General features: G+C 40.2%; 2 protein-coding genes across 4 annotated transcripts in view; one reads left to right on the top strand and one right to left on the bottom strand.

Moving 5' to 3' along the window:
* Positions 1-2,452: 2,452 nt before the first annotated feature.
* On the bottom strand, positions 2,453-6,257 carry si:ch73-206d17.1 (tyrosine-protein kinase STYK1). 3 transcript variants are annotated; one of them, XM_039603939.1, is made up of 10 exons: positions 6,093-6,257; positions 5,846-5,929; positions 5,401-5,544; positions 5,068-5,241; positions 4,800-4,981; positions 4,623-4,706; positions 4,190-4,407; positions 3,983-4,023; positions 3,748-3,844; positions 2,453-3,168 (listed from the first exon to the last, which is right to left on the bottom strand). In XM_039603939.1, exons 2-10 carry the CDS (start codon positions 5,892-5,894, stop codon positions 2,997-2,999), a joined length of 1,161 nt encoding a protein of 386 aa, XP_039459873.1. In that variant the 5' UTR covers positions 5,895-5,929; positions 6,093-6,257; the 3' UTR covers positions 2,453-2,996. The 3 variants fall into 3 exon arrangements, with proteins under 3 accessions (XP_039459873.1, XP_031597793.2, XP_039459874.1); XM_031741933.2 differs by having other exon boundaries at positions 5,068-5,268; positions 6,093-6,256; XM_039603940.1 differs by lacking the exon at positions 4,623-4,706 and having other exon boundaries at positions 5,068-5,268; positions 6,093-6,256.
* An 857-nt stretch (positions 6,258-7,114) lies between these two features.
* The window catches only part of magi3a (membrane associated guanylate kinase, WW and PDZ domain containing 3a), a 111,061-nt gene continuing 102,951 nt past the window's right edge, over positions 7,115-15,224 (top strand). Inside the window, exon 1 of the mRNA XM_031741949.2 lies at positions 7,115-8,381. Within this exon, the coding sequence (XP_031597809.2) occupies positions 8,075-8,381 (307 nt within the window). The 5' untranslated portion in view covers positions 7,115-8,074. The remainder of the gene's footprint in view (positions 8,382-15,224) is intronic.

Here is a 15,224-nt window from a genome sequence, read left to right on the forward strand (position 1 = left end):
TAATTATTTAATATGATTGTAGTGTCCTTCACAATTTTGATTTGCTGTTTGAATATTTGTTTTAAATAACTTAAAATGAAACTGACCAGAACTCTTGTAAGTTAGGGGCTTTTATTTAAGCTTCAAGACTATATGATGCGATAGATTCCCGTATTTCATCAATGTGTGATTATTTTTTTTATTGGGTTATTATATGCATTTGCCTCTGTTTTAAGAGGCATTATGGTTTAAATAGTAAGTAAATCCACACTGGACTGTAATGGTGATGAATTAGTGATGTCACAGCAGGTGTCTTTAGAACATCTTACGTGGCATAAGGAGTCAAGGTGAAATACTAAATCCCCAGCAGTTTTCTGCCTCATGTAGTGTGAATTTACCCTTAGAGAGGCTTCTAAACCTTTCCTGCCATCTAGTGGGTAAAATTGCTGCACGTTCTGCTTCAACTTAAAAGCAAGATAATGTCAGAGTCAGTGCTGAGTTTGATCACAAGCATAGTGCAACAGACTTTAAACCCAAAGAGGCTGGTGGAGGAAATAATGTGTGTGATGGTATTGGCCAGTATATATCTGATCTGAGACAAATCACTTGTTTTGTAGATCAGTCTTATTTAGTAAGGATGCATTTTTGAAATCTCTCATTGTGTTTCACAGTGGGTGTTAGTGCCTCTCTGCATTGTGAGTAACAAATGATTATGATTGTTAGGTTTTTCTCTGTATGTATTATTGTAAGGAAACCTTACAATATAAAGGCGACTGTTGTTGTGATTTGGCGATGTATAAATAAAATTGAATTGAAATGAGAAGATTATATAGTTTTGTACCAATTTGTTCAGAAGCCCGATGAAATGTGAGCACAGAGTAACAGTTGAATGTGTCTGTTTTCAGGCCTAAAGATAGCACTTGTGTAAATTATGATTTGTTGCCCACTCTTTAAAAACCATCATCCTTGAGCTCACACTCAGAGGTGTTAAAGTAGGGTATGAAATCACTCGCAGTTTAGGTTCAGTGATTTTAGTTACTTTAATTAGTCTTCTGTAAGCCACAGCTTTTTGGAACTCAAGTTATCCATATTATTCTGCCTTAAAGAGCTATTTGAAGCAATGATAATCAAGTGGAGCACAATTTTACAATACAAGAACTTTGTTAAGAAATAAAAAAACAGAAACAAATGTAATGTCTTCTGATTCAGTTATGATTTAAAATCACTGTAATTCAGGAGTCTCCAAGCATCTTTGACCAAATTAACTGTTGTTAGTTTCTTGGAATCTTTATCAGTGTGTGAATGGCTAGAGCAGAAGATGGGATCACTGCCCCTGTTTCAGATCCAGTGTACCTCATGGGATCCAGCATTTTTACAGTTGTGACACAAAAAGATAACCAGTGTTGTGATTAAAATCGACAGTGAACTGAGCGCAGATATACTAGTCATTCATTGGTGGATTCAGCTTTTCTGTGTGGGTGTTTCTGGTTTTAAAACTGTAAAGTCACAGTAATGTATGCATGCCAAGAGCATTATAGATACAAAAACTGTACTTTGCCCAAAGATAGTGGAAAAGTTCTCAAGTATTACTAAAATCTGTGCTTTTAGATCTGTGCAATTTGACAACAAGGCTGTATTAATAAAAAAAAATACTTGGAATTATTGTCTTGATTCATTATATTTTTACTGAACTGGAAATTTTAGAACTCATGTAGTCACTTTTAACATGTCGGATTGCTATCAACGTCCCAACTAAACCCATTCACAGTTATTAATAAATTGTGATTGATCTCTAACGTGAATGTTACTGACATATTTTCCTGCTTGGAATCATTATCTAGGTTCATTATATTATTACTGAACTGCAAATTTTAAAAAGAAGACATCTTGCAGTCACTTTAACATGAACCCATACCTATTATTTACATTTAAATAACACTGGACAATTTACCCTTTTGTCTTCAGAATTCATTATAGCTTAGTTCAGCAAGGTGCCGGAATCATTCCTGAGAGATTCTGGTCAACATTGATATGATGGCATCACACAGTTGCTGCAGATTTTCTGGCTGCACATCATGATGCAAGTCTTCTGGGCCATCACATCCCAAAGGTGTTCTACTGGTTTTAGAGTTAGTCGCCACAGGGGCCACTAGAATACAGAGAACTCATTGTCAAGTTCAAAAAACCATTTTGAGATGACTTGAGGGTTTCAGCATTGCAGCCATCAGAAGACAAGGCACACTGTAGTCATAGAGGGATCGACATGGTTAACAACAATACTCAGGTGGCATTTAAATGATGCTGGTACTAAGGAGCTGAAAGTGTTCCAAGAAAATATACCCTACACCATTACATCACCAGCAGGCTATACAGTTGATACAAGACAGGATGGATCCACACTTTCAAGCTTTTTTACTAAATTCTGACCCTACCATTTAAATGTTGCAGCAAACATGACACTTATCAAACAGGCAACAGTTTTCCATCTTCTGTTGTAAAAGTTTGAAGAGACTATAGCCTCAGTTTCCTGTTCTTAGCTGACAGGAGTGGCACCTGGTGTGGTCTTCTGCTGCTATAGCTCATTGACTTCAGGGTTTGGTGTATTATGCCTTCACAGCATACCTTGGCTGTGCTAATAGTTTATTTGAGTTACTGCTGTTTTCTTATCATCTCAAAGCAACCTATCCTCTGGCCTCATCAGTAAGGCATTTTCACCCTCACTGGATATTTGCTCCTTATTTTTCTAGTAAAATAGAAAAATCCTAGTAGGTCAGCAGTATCTAAAACACTCAAACCAGCTCATTTGGAAACCATGTCATATTTAAAGTCAAAATTTGAAAGTTTCTTCTGATTCTTCTTCTGGTCTGAATTTCAGAAAGACATCTTGACCATTTCTTATATGCCTAAATTTAATGAGTTGCTACCATGTGATTAGCTAATTAGATATTTGCATCAAGCACTTGTTGTTGTGTACCCCAAAAAAAGTGTGCCCGATAAAGTGGCGCATGAGCGTGGGTCTATTCGATCAGTCCTGCCATTCTCTTATACTCCGATATGTCAATGACCTCAGAAATACAAATTGGTGTTGTATCAGCAATGTGCAGCGAGGACTCCAACAGCTTGATGATGGCTGAAAATGCTGGTCGCTCTTTGTAGCTCCACATCCAACAGTACTTCATCAGGTCATACCTAAATACATATGGAGACGTTTAGAATTCATCTGCGTTTCATCTGTTTCACAAGCAAATCAGTATCTCTGTCATGGCTGCTTATCATAGGAAGCTAACCAATCACAATCCTGGGTAGCCTGTCACAAAGACTTTTGAAGTTAGAGGTAAACACTGAGCCAGATTCTGCCCAGAGGCAATGAAATCTGGCTACCAGCACCTTTGAAGTTTTAAAATTTATGTTTATAATCCAAATCAATAAATGACATATGACAAGTTAATTAGTGAGCTTTAGAGGTGCTGGTTCTTAGACAAGCCTGATAGCTTCTTGCAGCAGTTTTATATTAAACTTGAAAAGACGAGTGTCAGTCTTGTCATCTGAATTATTATCAAATCCCAAAACATCAAACTGCATCTTTAAATCATCCTCATTGCAGGGACTTTTTAATAAGTGCTGTTTAAATCGTAATGCAGCTTTTGTGAGTTTGAATTGACTTTGACTTTCACTATACTGTATTTAATGCATGTACATATATATACTGCATATAGATTTGTTCATACGTCCCTGTCTATTGCTTGCTTTTAGGTGAATTACACGTACAAAAGTCCCCCGCAGTTCTTTGGTCTCTTCATTCGATAAGACGCCTGTAGCTTTGGAAGCACTGTTGAAGGCTCCAGCTCAGGGTATGGAGGGGATCCTGAGATATGGGAAAAAGCATTTTTTTATTGGCTCTGTAATGTTGTTAATGGTTTGATTGTAGTAATTAGTACATTTGGATTAAGATAAGATGGAAATGTACTATAAAACTTTGGCAGATAAGATGACAATGCTTTACCTAAAGTGATCAGTTCATATAGTAGGATTCCAAATGACCACCTGGTGTGCGGGGGGAACAAAACAAAACACTGTGACTCATAGAAACATGATTTTTAAAGCATGTAATGCACATACAAGAGCAAAGACAAAAAATGTGAATAATAAAATATATATATATATCAAGTGTCTTTGTGTTTTGTTTCCTTAGCCATAACTCTGCCCTTACACGTCGCTTCTGTCGATACTGAGCAGCATCATAATCCGCTCTGGAGCCTGCCATTTCAGAGGCACCTTTGCTGCCCTCTGTCTAATTGCTGAATCCATTTTGCGTCCTTCAAATGCCACACCCAGGCCAGATACTCGAGCCGAGAGGCCTGGGCCAATTAAGATGTTTCTGGCAGCAACATTGCCATGCACCAGCCTGTGCTCTGACATCAGGTAATCCTGGAGGAGGATCCAATTACAGCTAAACACGTCAATCTTTTTGTTGCAACAGTTATTCAAGATTCAAGATAAACAACACTTTCCCTAGCATCTTGGGGGAAGAAATGGCAGAATGTCATCTGCTGTGGGCATGACATCTAAAATGAACTCGTTTTATTCCAGTTGTTTGTTGGGAATAATTGGTCTAAAAAAAAGTCTTAAAAAAAGTGACTCACCAGGCCAGCCGCAATCTGTTTTGCCACCAAAAACACTGACCTCTCAGAGAAGTTTTGCAAGGGATCTGCAGTGCTTGAATTGTTCTACAGTTAAAAATAAGTCCTCGTCATTGCACTACATTCAATAACTGAAGATTGCCTTTGCCACTGAAACGGTAGAAGGTTTGGATCACTTACATTTCTAAGTGTCCAGAGGAAGTGAAGGAGATTCCCTGGGTTGTAGGCATCTAAAACCAGGTACATGGGTAGACGTTTGGTCTGACAGTGCAGCATCTGCACCACATATTCATGTTTACACACTGAAGCACAGAAGAGGAGCCACTCAACAAATTCTTTAGCTTCGGGGTTGCCAGAGGCATCTGTATGGAATTAAATCAATAGAATAAAAACTGGACAAGCTTAACTCCAGTGATGACCCTTGCTTTATAACAGATTCATACAGTACCTCGAAGGCACTTAACCACCACGACAGAAGAGGCTCCACCTTTCTTCTTCAGCAGACCTTTACAAATGGGGCCATAGCAACCAGTCTGCCAAAACTCTAGTCCCTCAAGAACACACTCTTCTGGGATTTCCCAGGGATCTAAAGCTGCCGGGACCTTTGGAGGACCTACAGAAGCTGTAGACAGGGATACAATCTGCTGGCCTGATACAAGAGCAAATATAAGTAAATAAGCACTTGACATTACTATGAGACGCTCAAACAGAAAAAATGTTGGATTTTTAAAGGATTTCCCGCTGTTTTAATAAACTGACATATGGTTACTGCGGTCCCTACCATTTTTAAAATGAGGTGAAGTCCTGTGTCGTCGTTCTTTATTTTTACATAGAGTATAAAAAATCAGAGCCACCACTAACACTGTGCTCAGAGCCAACAGGGAAGGGATTATAATGAGGGCAAGTGTGCCTGATGACTCTTCATCTACAAAACAAGTGAAAGAAGTAGGTTCAGAACACTTCAAAGTACACACTGTTGCTTTTACCATTTCACAATTACTTTTTCACACAGGGGCAGGTTGTTTGTCATAGCTTTTCCCCCTTGATAAATGACACCATCATTTTAAAACTGCATTTTGTAATTGCTCCGGTAATCTTTGTCTTTGTGACAAACATGCAACAAACTAAGAAATCAGGAAGGGGTCAAATGCTCTAGTTGTCATGTATACAAGGCAAATGAACTTCCAGCTAATAGCAATGCAATCATTATCATGTTTAAAACTTACAGGATGGACAGAGGGAGGTGTCATTGCTACATTTTGTGTCCACGTCCATTAGGAGTAGCTCGCATTTCTCAAATGTGGGAGAATCTGCAGACCGTATCAACAAAAGCAATTCAAGGGTTGCCAGCCGAGAATTTTATTCCGGTGTTGAGTAAAACTAATTAACTTTGAAGTCATTTGAAAATGAAAAAACAAAACAAAACAAAAACGAGCAAGGCACAGTCTAAATGTTACAAATTAGTTTTCCTACCTGACACCAGAGGCTCTATTGTGCGGGTGAACAAACATTTACAGACCTTATAATATAAAAATTAACAGCAGTGGAAAAAAAGAGAAAAGAAATCATAATAACACAGCTGTTATCAGCGGCTTTTCAGAATACAGGCTCGGCTTTGTGTGTCTGCCTGTGAGGGCGCTGACCGGAGAGTGGCGCTGGAAAGTTGACTGACTGTTAATTATTAGCAAAGCACCAGAAACGATAACATTAACAGGAGTCATGTTCACACATAATGCAACCAAAACAGGTTAGTCACTCATACAAGAAATGCGTCTCTGCTTCATCAGACAGAATATGAAAGACAAAGTCGATAACAGGTACGGGAGATAAGAAAAAGGGGCTTTAAAAACAGGTAAAAATAAAATCAGTGAGCTTAAATAAAATGTATATTCAAATGCGTTAACGCTGATTTTTATTTACTCTCTTCATATATAATTGTTCGCATCGGATGTGTAAGATTAGTTAAAATGTAATGTCTAATAGTTATACAAGTGAATGTTACCAACTGGTGCTTTGAATGACATGCCAGCCTCAGTCTGTTGGTAACCACAAGAGGGCAGACTCGCGCAAAAAATCAACAACCACTACTACGATTAACCGACAGACAACCTTCCTAGTCCCAGATCTCCAAATGCATTTCACGGACATAAAGCAACCGAGTAAAATTCAGGAATCACTCAGAAGCTGTTGCACTTTGCAATAGGAATACAAAGAAATTTTGAGAAAAAAATCCAAACAGCAGACCAAAGGTCATACACAGAGATAGGTTACCCATCTCTGGCTATCTGCAAGCATGTTCTACGTGAAAATACGCGTCCCCGTGGGGGAACTCCGCCTTGCAACGGACTGAGAACACAAGCCCAACGATTCCCACTCACAGAACTCCCACCTCTTGCCATTCACCATTGGCGTAATATACGCGCTTTGGGAACGCCTCCCACATCTCCGATTGGACAGAACTGCCTGCCGTCATAAAAGCAACACGGAAAACGATTAAAAAAAAGTTATGGAGCGAAGCCTAATCGGATCACGTCTGTTGCATGCTGCTGCATAGTTTTCAGAATAAAAAAAAATCCACTGTGCTTCTGGAAAAAACAGGAGAGAGCGCAGAGCGCGCGACGAGGAGCAACGAGCAGAGTTTCTGTGTTTTGAAAGGATCAGATAACCGATAACCGCTCAGTTCGGGGGAGGACCAGGTATGTTTTCCCGTTTCTAAGGACTGCCTTGCTGATGTCACCATGGAGGAGTGCTGGCGAGTAGGACAGGTGCGCAGGGTGAAGTTGCCTCAGTAGGTTCGGATGAGGAACTATCAGTGACAGAGGAGTTTTTCAGCAGCTGATGAACCTCGTATAAGCCCATTTTTTTTCACGTTTTCCTGTATTTTTTTTAAATAACCTATTTCCGTCAGTATTGTCAAATGTGCTGACGTTTCCTGAAGTCCAGAGTGGGATATATGCTATTTTTTCCCACGCTTTCCTGACAGGCACTGGTGCGCGCAAACTGCTGGACTCACCGGTTCCATCCTGCTCTGTAACAAATATCGGGGTGTAACAGTGCGGGGGAAGCCACTGTTGTTTATTAACCGCACATTGCTGTGAACTGGGGTGTGGGATCGAGACGCCCCAGCATCAGAATCAGCACTTTCCGCTTCAATGCGACACTGACGCAGCTGGTCTCACATTCCAGTCGCGGACAGGTGATGCTCTGATAAGTCAATGGAAGGATATTTGATTCTTAGGAGCAGCTGAGCGAAAAACAACAAGCAAACAAACAAACAAACCAAAAGACAAGAGTTGTTTTCCTTGAGATGGAATACAGCACAAGGCAGCAGCATCAACTTCTCTAATCGGCAATGATTTTTCCGTGCGTCATTGCGTCTTAGGGTTTGAAGCGATTGTTGCTTTGAAGGACAATCGTTCTTGGACTTCCCTATAGGTTTACAACATCTACCAACAATGTCCAAGACACTGAAAAAGAAGAAGCACTGGTCAAGTAAAGTGCAGGAGTGCACCGTCTCGTGGGGAGGTTCCGGGGAGCTGGTCACTGTAGCTGAGGTGCGAGGTGGCGCTGAGCTGGGAGAGTTCCCCTATCTTGGACACATAGTGTCGGAGGCGTTGGTGTGTCACGCCGGGAGGCTTCCAAGCAGTGGGGACGTTCTGCTGGAGGTTAATGGCACTCCCGTGAGCGGACTCACAAACCGAGACACGCTGGCTGTCATCCGCCACTTTCGGGAGCCAGTCCGCCTGAAGACTGTGAAACCAGGTGTGTGTCCAATGTTATTTTAAATCACTATGACCTTTTTACATACACACATAAACCTGAGACGTGTTTTTTAAAATACTTTTTTGAAAATAAGAACCTGAAAATAAGAACTGTGGACAGGTGTGACTGAGATGAGGAGGTAGCCTGTGTTAAAGTGTGTGTGTGTGCGTTTGGTTTATATTTGGAAGCAGACTTACAGGTCAGCCTTGTATTTTCAGTTGGCCTAAGCAGATCTAAATTGTCAGTCAGCATACTTCACATTCTTTCATTCATTCATGTGGTGACTCAGATTTACACAACCCCTTTACTGGAGTAAAATCCTGCCAGACAACATTTGTAAAGGGCATGCTGTGTTTCACCATGCTCCCTCATCTTCTCCACATCTGCATGGTTCAAAGATAAGACACGAACGCACATTAAGGTTACAGGCCTCTGCATGAACTCACATGATACACATAATCTTCATTTTATCACTGCACAAGTGTCACATCTACTATTCTGAGCTTGTGTGTTCCATATTAAGAGACTCATAGTTCAATGCATGAAGGTAAATATACACTGTTATTCAAATATTTGTTATATTATGTTCAGTAGATCTGCTCATAGTGTACTTATTGGCTCTGTCTTTATGTTGTTATCCTACTTACTAGCAGTAGTTTATAATTCTTCCTGTCCTGCACATACATGCTTAATCAATGCCACTGTATTATATGTGTAAAAACATACCGGATACAAACTAGCCAACTGAAGGTGTGTAAATGGAGGCATAATAGTGGCACTTAAAAGGGATTTGTTAATGGTTACCTTGCCCGGTTAGATGATGTCATTTCGCTTGCATTGTAAAGGTGAGAATGAGTCTAATTGGATCAATTAGACACATGCACCTACTTTAGTTGCCAGAATGCTGCACACACACTCGACTATATTTGCTTTGTAGTGGGTTTCTATTACAGTACATAAGTATCAATTCTAATATTCTTGGATGTACTGGTGAGACATACATATATATATAATTTACTGCATCAGGTCAGTTCTCAACACTTACACTGTTGCAAGCATTTGTTATTGACCTTGTGTTACGTAATGCATTTTAAGAGATGTTCAAGCTGCACTTGCTCAGCTCTAGGCTGCTTACCATCAGTTCCTCTGTTCCCCACGGGACCTCACTGTGTGTTTAGATCTCTGTCCCCTCATCCATGATTAATTCATGCATCATCCATTATTGATGGCCGCTGCCTGCCAGGATGACTAGTGGCTGATGACCAGATCATATGTTAGCCGACTGGCATTCTTGTAAACTTGCATTCTCACGAGATTGCAAAGTTAGGAGAGGAGACATGCAAGTACAGAGTTGTGGATCTTGTGGTTGTTTAGGTTAGGTTTTGTCCCCTTCAGTGAAAAAAATGTTATAGTACATTATTGCATGTTTACCTTGTGCTTGCAGAGCAAACAGTAAAAGAAGTTAGAAAAGGAATACATTTTCAGGTGTCTACCTGATGGAAATTTTCCATCTTTTCTTGTTGCCTAGTTTGTCTTCGCCTTATCTTCACCCCACAGCCGATTATGGCTTATCATTACACTTTGCTATTTCCCATCACCTCTGATATTTTACCATATCTAATCTTTTACGTTCATTCTCACTTTTGCCTTGATACTTTTCTTCCTAATCTTCTTGCATCTATGCGCTCCTCTTCCTAGTACCCACCTTATCCCCTGAGTTAATTTAACAATCTTGCATTGCCTTTCTACTGGATCATATTAATGTTGCCTTTCTGCCACGACAGTTTGGCAGCTTCAAAATCAAATAACATTTTTGTTCTTTCATCAAAGCTGAGAGTTGTTGATGTTTCGCCCCTGCCATCAAGACAGAAAACAGAAGTTTGTCTCTAGTGGTCCTCTGGCTCCTGCCCAGCCAATGCACTCAATATGCAGCTCCCATCCTGAGAGCTGAGAAAGGCAGTAACCTTGAGGGGACGTTTGAGAGTAGAAAGGTAGTGATGGCCGTTACCTGTCGCAGTTTAGAGACTTGTGAGTGGGCAGGTCATTGATTAATGCTGTAAACAGACATAGATCTGCTTGTTTTTGCCTCATGGAGCTTAATGGATGGGCCATTTACCTCCCAGGTCCTGAAGCACCTTAGAGTTACAAATCAGGTTTGTAACTGAAGCTGTAAAAAAAGGCTCTTGGAAAAATTTCTGTCTCTTTTTTTAAAGTCTCACAGATGGATAATGATGATGATAAGACCACGGTTCACTTTTTACAGTGTCATGAAATTCTGTCTAAGGAAAGCACGTGGAAACCTTTCTGAAGGCGAGATTTAGATTGTCACATTTCAAAGTGTTAATTGTTTTCTCAGTTAACACATTTTTCTTTTAGACTTAAAAAGTCTTGTCATAAATGTGGTGTTAAAATATACCCACATATAAGTAATGCAAGTATAACATTACAATAAGGCAAGGGATGATTCTGCTGGACCTTTAATAAAGGTGTTAATAAAGGAGACGTTTTCTCTAAAGGAAACAGAATTAAGTCTTTTTTTTTCTTGATTTTGAATATTTTTCCTTGTTCATTCAACAGATGAATTAAGGTTCAGTTGGGTATCTTGAGATTCCACATGAGCCTTTTTGTTGCAGAGAAGCGTTTTTTAAAAATTTCTTCATGTAAATCAAAAACACCGGTGATCTAGACTGTTTGTTTGTGTCTGTGTGGGTGTGTGTGTGTGTGTGTGTGTGGGTGTGTCTGTGTGTGTGTGTGTGGGTGTGGGTTGGGAGGAAGGAAGTATTCAAAATATGTAATTCAGTACAAACACACTCCACTTAATAATACGGGAGTGGTGATGTAAAATGAGCTTCCTCACGCTTGCCTGTCTAAAGTACCTCGGGTATCTTGCTTGAGGATTTGAACACTAAAGGAATTCACAGGCAGATTTTAGAAGCTGTTTTTGATGTAAAAGCCCTTTTTAATGCACGTAACCCCCATTTTAACTAATGAGCCAAAAGAAGAACCCTGAAGACATTGCCATGAGCAATCCTGTAACAATAAACTTCAATAATTAAGTAGGAGATAATTTCAGTGGATTTTTATTCCACCTGTTAGCCCTTTTTCCGTGGATCTTCTTACACTGTCATAAATCACTAACCTGTGATGCTCGGTGCTTTCCAGGAGTGAGTTAATATGATGACCTGCTTTACTTTCCATTCTTAATTTGCTTTGACGACTACCTGAAAATGTGCCTTCATGCGTGTAGTTGATGCTATGGCTGTTGCTGAGCAAATGTCGAATCCAGCACCTTTACTAAGTGAACCTCATGTTTAGCGCTGCAACCAATAATTATCTTCATGACTGAATTCTCTGTTATTTTCCTGAATGAATCAAGGTGTTATTTTTCGGCCTGTGATTATTTCCATAAACTAACTGTGATGTCTCGAAATGTGCCGTTTGAACAAAAGGACAGTCCGAAATATTCGAAAGATATTCAATTTTCTGTTATGACACAGAAAAGAGCCAAATCCTCAAATCTTAGAAGCTCGTAATATTTGGTGTTTTGTCTGTTAAAGTTATTATTATTGTAATTCCAGCTGTTTCCATCTATTTAATGGCTTTGTAGATTGTCGATTCCCTTACAGGAAAACAGTCTTGACTATTTTAAATGTTCCTGATTTCGGAATCCATTGCCGAATCACTGGAGGTTTTCTAGTCGTCTTTTTTTTTTCATTACATTGTTGAAAACTGGATTTCTTTACCAATGTTAGCCTTACTTGGTAATTTGCTCCTTTTTCATGTCTAAAGTAGGGACTCTCACTTTCTTTTCTTTTTTGTCTCACCGGTGTAACATCAAGTTTCACATCTCACACTTGTGCCATCAGAAGTACAGCGGCGCATTAAGCGCACAGTTTGTGTTAATGTGATTCCCTCACAGGTTCAGTCAGAGCTTCGACTAAGCTGCTCTAACCCAGCTGAGACGAGCTGTCAGCATGTGTCTGGTTCTGCGGCTCCTTCTCCCCATGGTAAATGTAACTTCGGTTCCAGTCGCTGCTTTTTTTTCTGTGCGTCTACTGTGAAGCCCAGGTTTGTCCTAGAATCTACCTTGGAAAGAAGGTGAAAGTTTTTGCATACCCAGATACTTTGAAGTGTAATCGATTTCTCTTTACAATCTGAGTGCCATAAAACACAGTCAGTATTACAAGTGCAAAAGGAGCTTTACTGGTACCCTTAGTTTCTGTGGTCTCTGCTTCATTGGGTTTTTTTCTATGCTTGTTTAAGTGTACGCATCTTTACATTTAAGTCACATCCACCCATCATGGCCTCCTACTGGCTGGAATCCCAGCTCATTCCCCAATCGTAACCAAACTTCTGCACCTTTTGCCTTTACACCAATCAGTGACATGGGATGATGGTTCGCTCAACTCCCCAGATGGCAGCACTTGCCATGAATGAAGAACATGTCTTCCTCTTCTTTTCTTCCCTCCATCTCTTAGTATTGAAGCCCCTTCAGTTATTAGTGAAGCCCTCTCCTTCAGTAGCTCCTCCTAAGCACAACTCTGCACTATCTCACAGTCTCGTTGTACACTTTTGCCTACATCATCTTGCATTCCTCTCCTCCTTCGTTCAATGATAAGGAAAGAAAAAAATGACAGAACAGGGACAGTGTAAGTTTGCATAGTAGGACTTATTTAAATTCTTTGATTTCTGCATAATTTTAAAATCTTGTAATCTTCAACAGATGTCAGAAATCTCCCCCGAGAAGTTTAGCAAACTGGGATTCCACTTCATTCTACTTTGCCAGTCCTGTTCGTAGAGCCGCATTGCAGTAATGAACTGGCCAGCAACAAAGATAGCATCTTCATATGAGCCATACCTTTCATTGGCAGGCGCCACAACTTGGCAGCCATGTTCAAAGGCAGTGGAGATGAGTGTGTGTGCTGATTCACCAAGACTGCCTCTTTCTACTCACTGAGTGGTCATGCTGCGATGTCAGCAGCAGCAGTGTCTCCAGGTTACTGCTGGTGGAAACCGGCAGTGAGGAAACATACACAGACAAACTTGCACGTTTTTTCCTTTGAGACTCGTTGCCCCCGTTACTCAACTTGACTCTTCCTTGGGTTTTTTGCAACAGTGAGGCATCTCTACCTTTTTAGCCTCTTTTCCTATTAGATGAGGTCAGGATCTAAACTGTCCATGTATTTGTTATGATAACCTGTTTTGCTGCACTACATGAATAAAGCTTTTACATCATTTTAACACTTATTTGTGCTGAGAAAGACAAATCATCTAAGATATTTTTCACTGTGAATGTACGATTCTGTCTATTTTTGTGTCCTCTGAGAAAGATATTCTTTTAACGTTGGTAGTGTAGAGAAGGCATTAAAAGCAGTTACAGTCTGCACCAAAGCATTCATTCATTTTTACAAGAACTCTTTTCACAAAACATTAAGCTTGTGCGTTTTTATTAATTCATTAATAAGTGACTTCTTGCATAGCTTTGGTGAGGCAGTTTGTGTGGTAACAGCTAACTGTTTCTCTCTCGTCACCAGTTAACAATATCATTGTTTTGCCGCGCTGAGCGCTGCTACCAGCTTAACGATAAGAAGTGTTTGTGCCTCCTGTATCAGAAAATAACAGCAGGAGGTAGCAGGGCTGGAGTGAGCTGCTGCCACACAGTAAGTGGTTATGAAGACGATGTGCTTTTAGCAGAAATGCAGCGCCATCTGACTCTCATACGTTCAAGGACAGATTGGCCATAGACCAATTAACTTAAGAAATGGTCCCTTTTATCCAACTGTAAGCTGCGACTAAGGACGTTGTTTAAAAGCAGAAATAGAACCAGGCTGTTATGAATCAGTATGCAGGTGCAGATGTGGATTGAGGAATATAGGGAGGTAAATTATCTGATAGTTGATTGAACCAAGTTTCCTCCAGATGCACAATCACTGCTGTCTGTGGAGAGCCTATTTGGGGACTTTGTTTCTGGCTGGGTCCGTACGAACCATCCCCGCGGTGTTACAGCAGAGGCAATAATGCGAACGGAGAGAAGAGGCAGCTGGCATGTCGCTCATTGGAAATTTCCCTGAGAAGGATTTTCTTTTGAAGGAGCTATTGGATTTAAACAGGGGAGGGGAAAAAATGATGAACAGGTGTTGAGAAAAGAAAATGGGGTCAAAGATGGAGGCGTGCAGACAATAGGAGGGAGCATGAAAGTAAGACTGAGCGAGAATAGCAGGAGAAGAAATGGAGGATTTGACAGGGAGGAACAGGTCGAATAAGATGAGAAAGAGCAATAATCATCTCGGGACTGAAAACGATTATGTTACCATTAATCACAATAATGGTATTGATCCCTGTTTTGACTGTCTGAAATGATTCTGCTTGCTGTTCATCTAGGCAGCTCTTACTATTTTAAACACACTGCACGGTCAGGATTTCCAATTATGTCTGCAAGTAACCAGTTTATGTGCGCTGAATGCATATACGTCTGGAAGCGTGCATTATAATGAAAAATTAAGGCACCTTTGAATTGGTGTCCACCTTTGGTCGCTTTTTCAAACCAAATGCAATCATATAGAAAGACTGCTGCCAGAGTCTCTCCTCCGCAAGTTTTCTCCTATTTATTGGTACATCTTGTCAGTGATACTGAAGGAAAGTGTGGTAGCAGTAATATTTAGACTATCTTGGATTTATTCTTTCATTGATCTCAGGAGTTTATTTTGAAGTGTAATGACAAGAATAGGATGAATTACCTGTCTGTGTATTTCTGTTTCTCCAGGTGGGATCTTTCTTTACACTTTGGATAATAAATCAGTTGGGAAGACTCAATCTCAGAGCTGGTTGGCTGTAGTACTTTAC

Source organism: Oreochromis aureus, linkage group 20, assembly GCF_013358895.1.
Source record: "Oreochromis aureus strain Israel breed Guangdong linkage group 20, ZZ_aureus, whole genome shotgun sequence".
NCBI classification, from domain to species: Eukaryota; Metazoa; Chordata; class Actinopteri; order Cichliformes; family Cichlidae; genus Oreochromis; species Oreochromis aureus.

What these genes read in the sequence shown, in the direction of transcription:
- si:ch73-206d17.1 (XM_031741933.2), bottom strand. Translation starts at nt 5,894, where the DNA reads ATGGACGTGGACACAAAATGTAGCAATGACACCTCCCTCTGTCCATCC. An exon ending in TTCACCTCATTTTAAAAATG is followed by an intron (nt 5,269 to 5,400) that starts GTAGGGACCGCA and finishes CTCTTGTATCAG; the next exon opens with GCCAGCAGATTGTATCCCTG. An exon ending in AGTATCGACAGAAGCGACGT is followed by an intron (nt 4,024 to 4,189) that starts GTAAGGGCAGAG and finishes CCCGCACACCAG; the next exon opens with GTGGTCATTTGGAATCCTAC.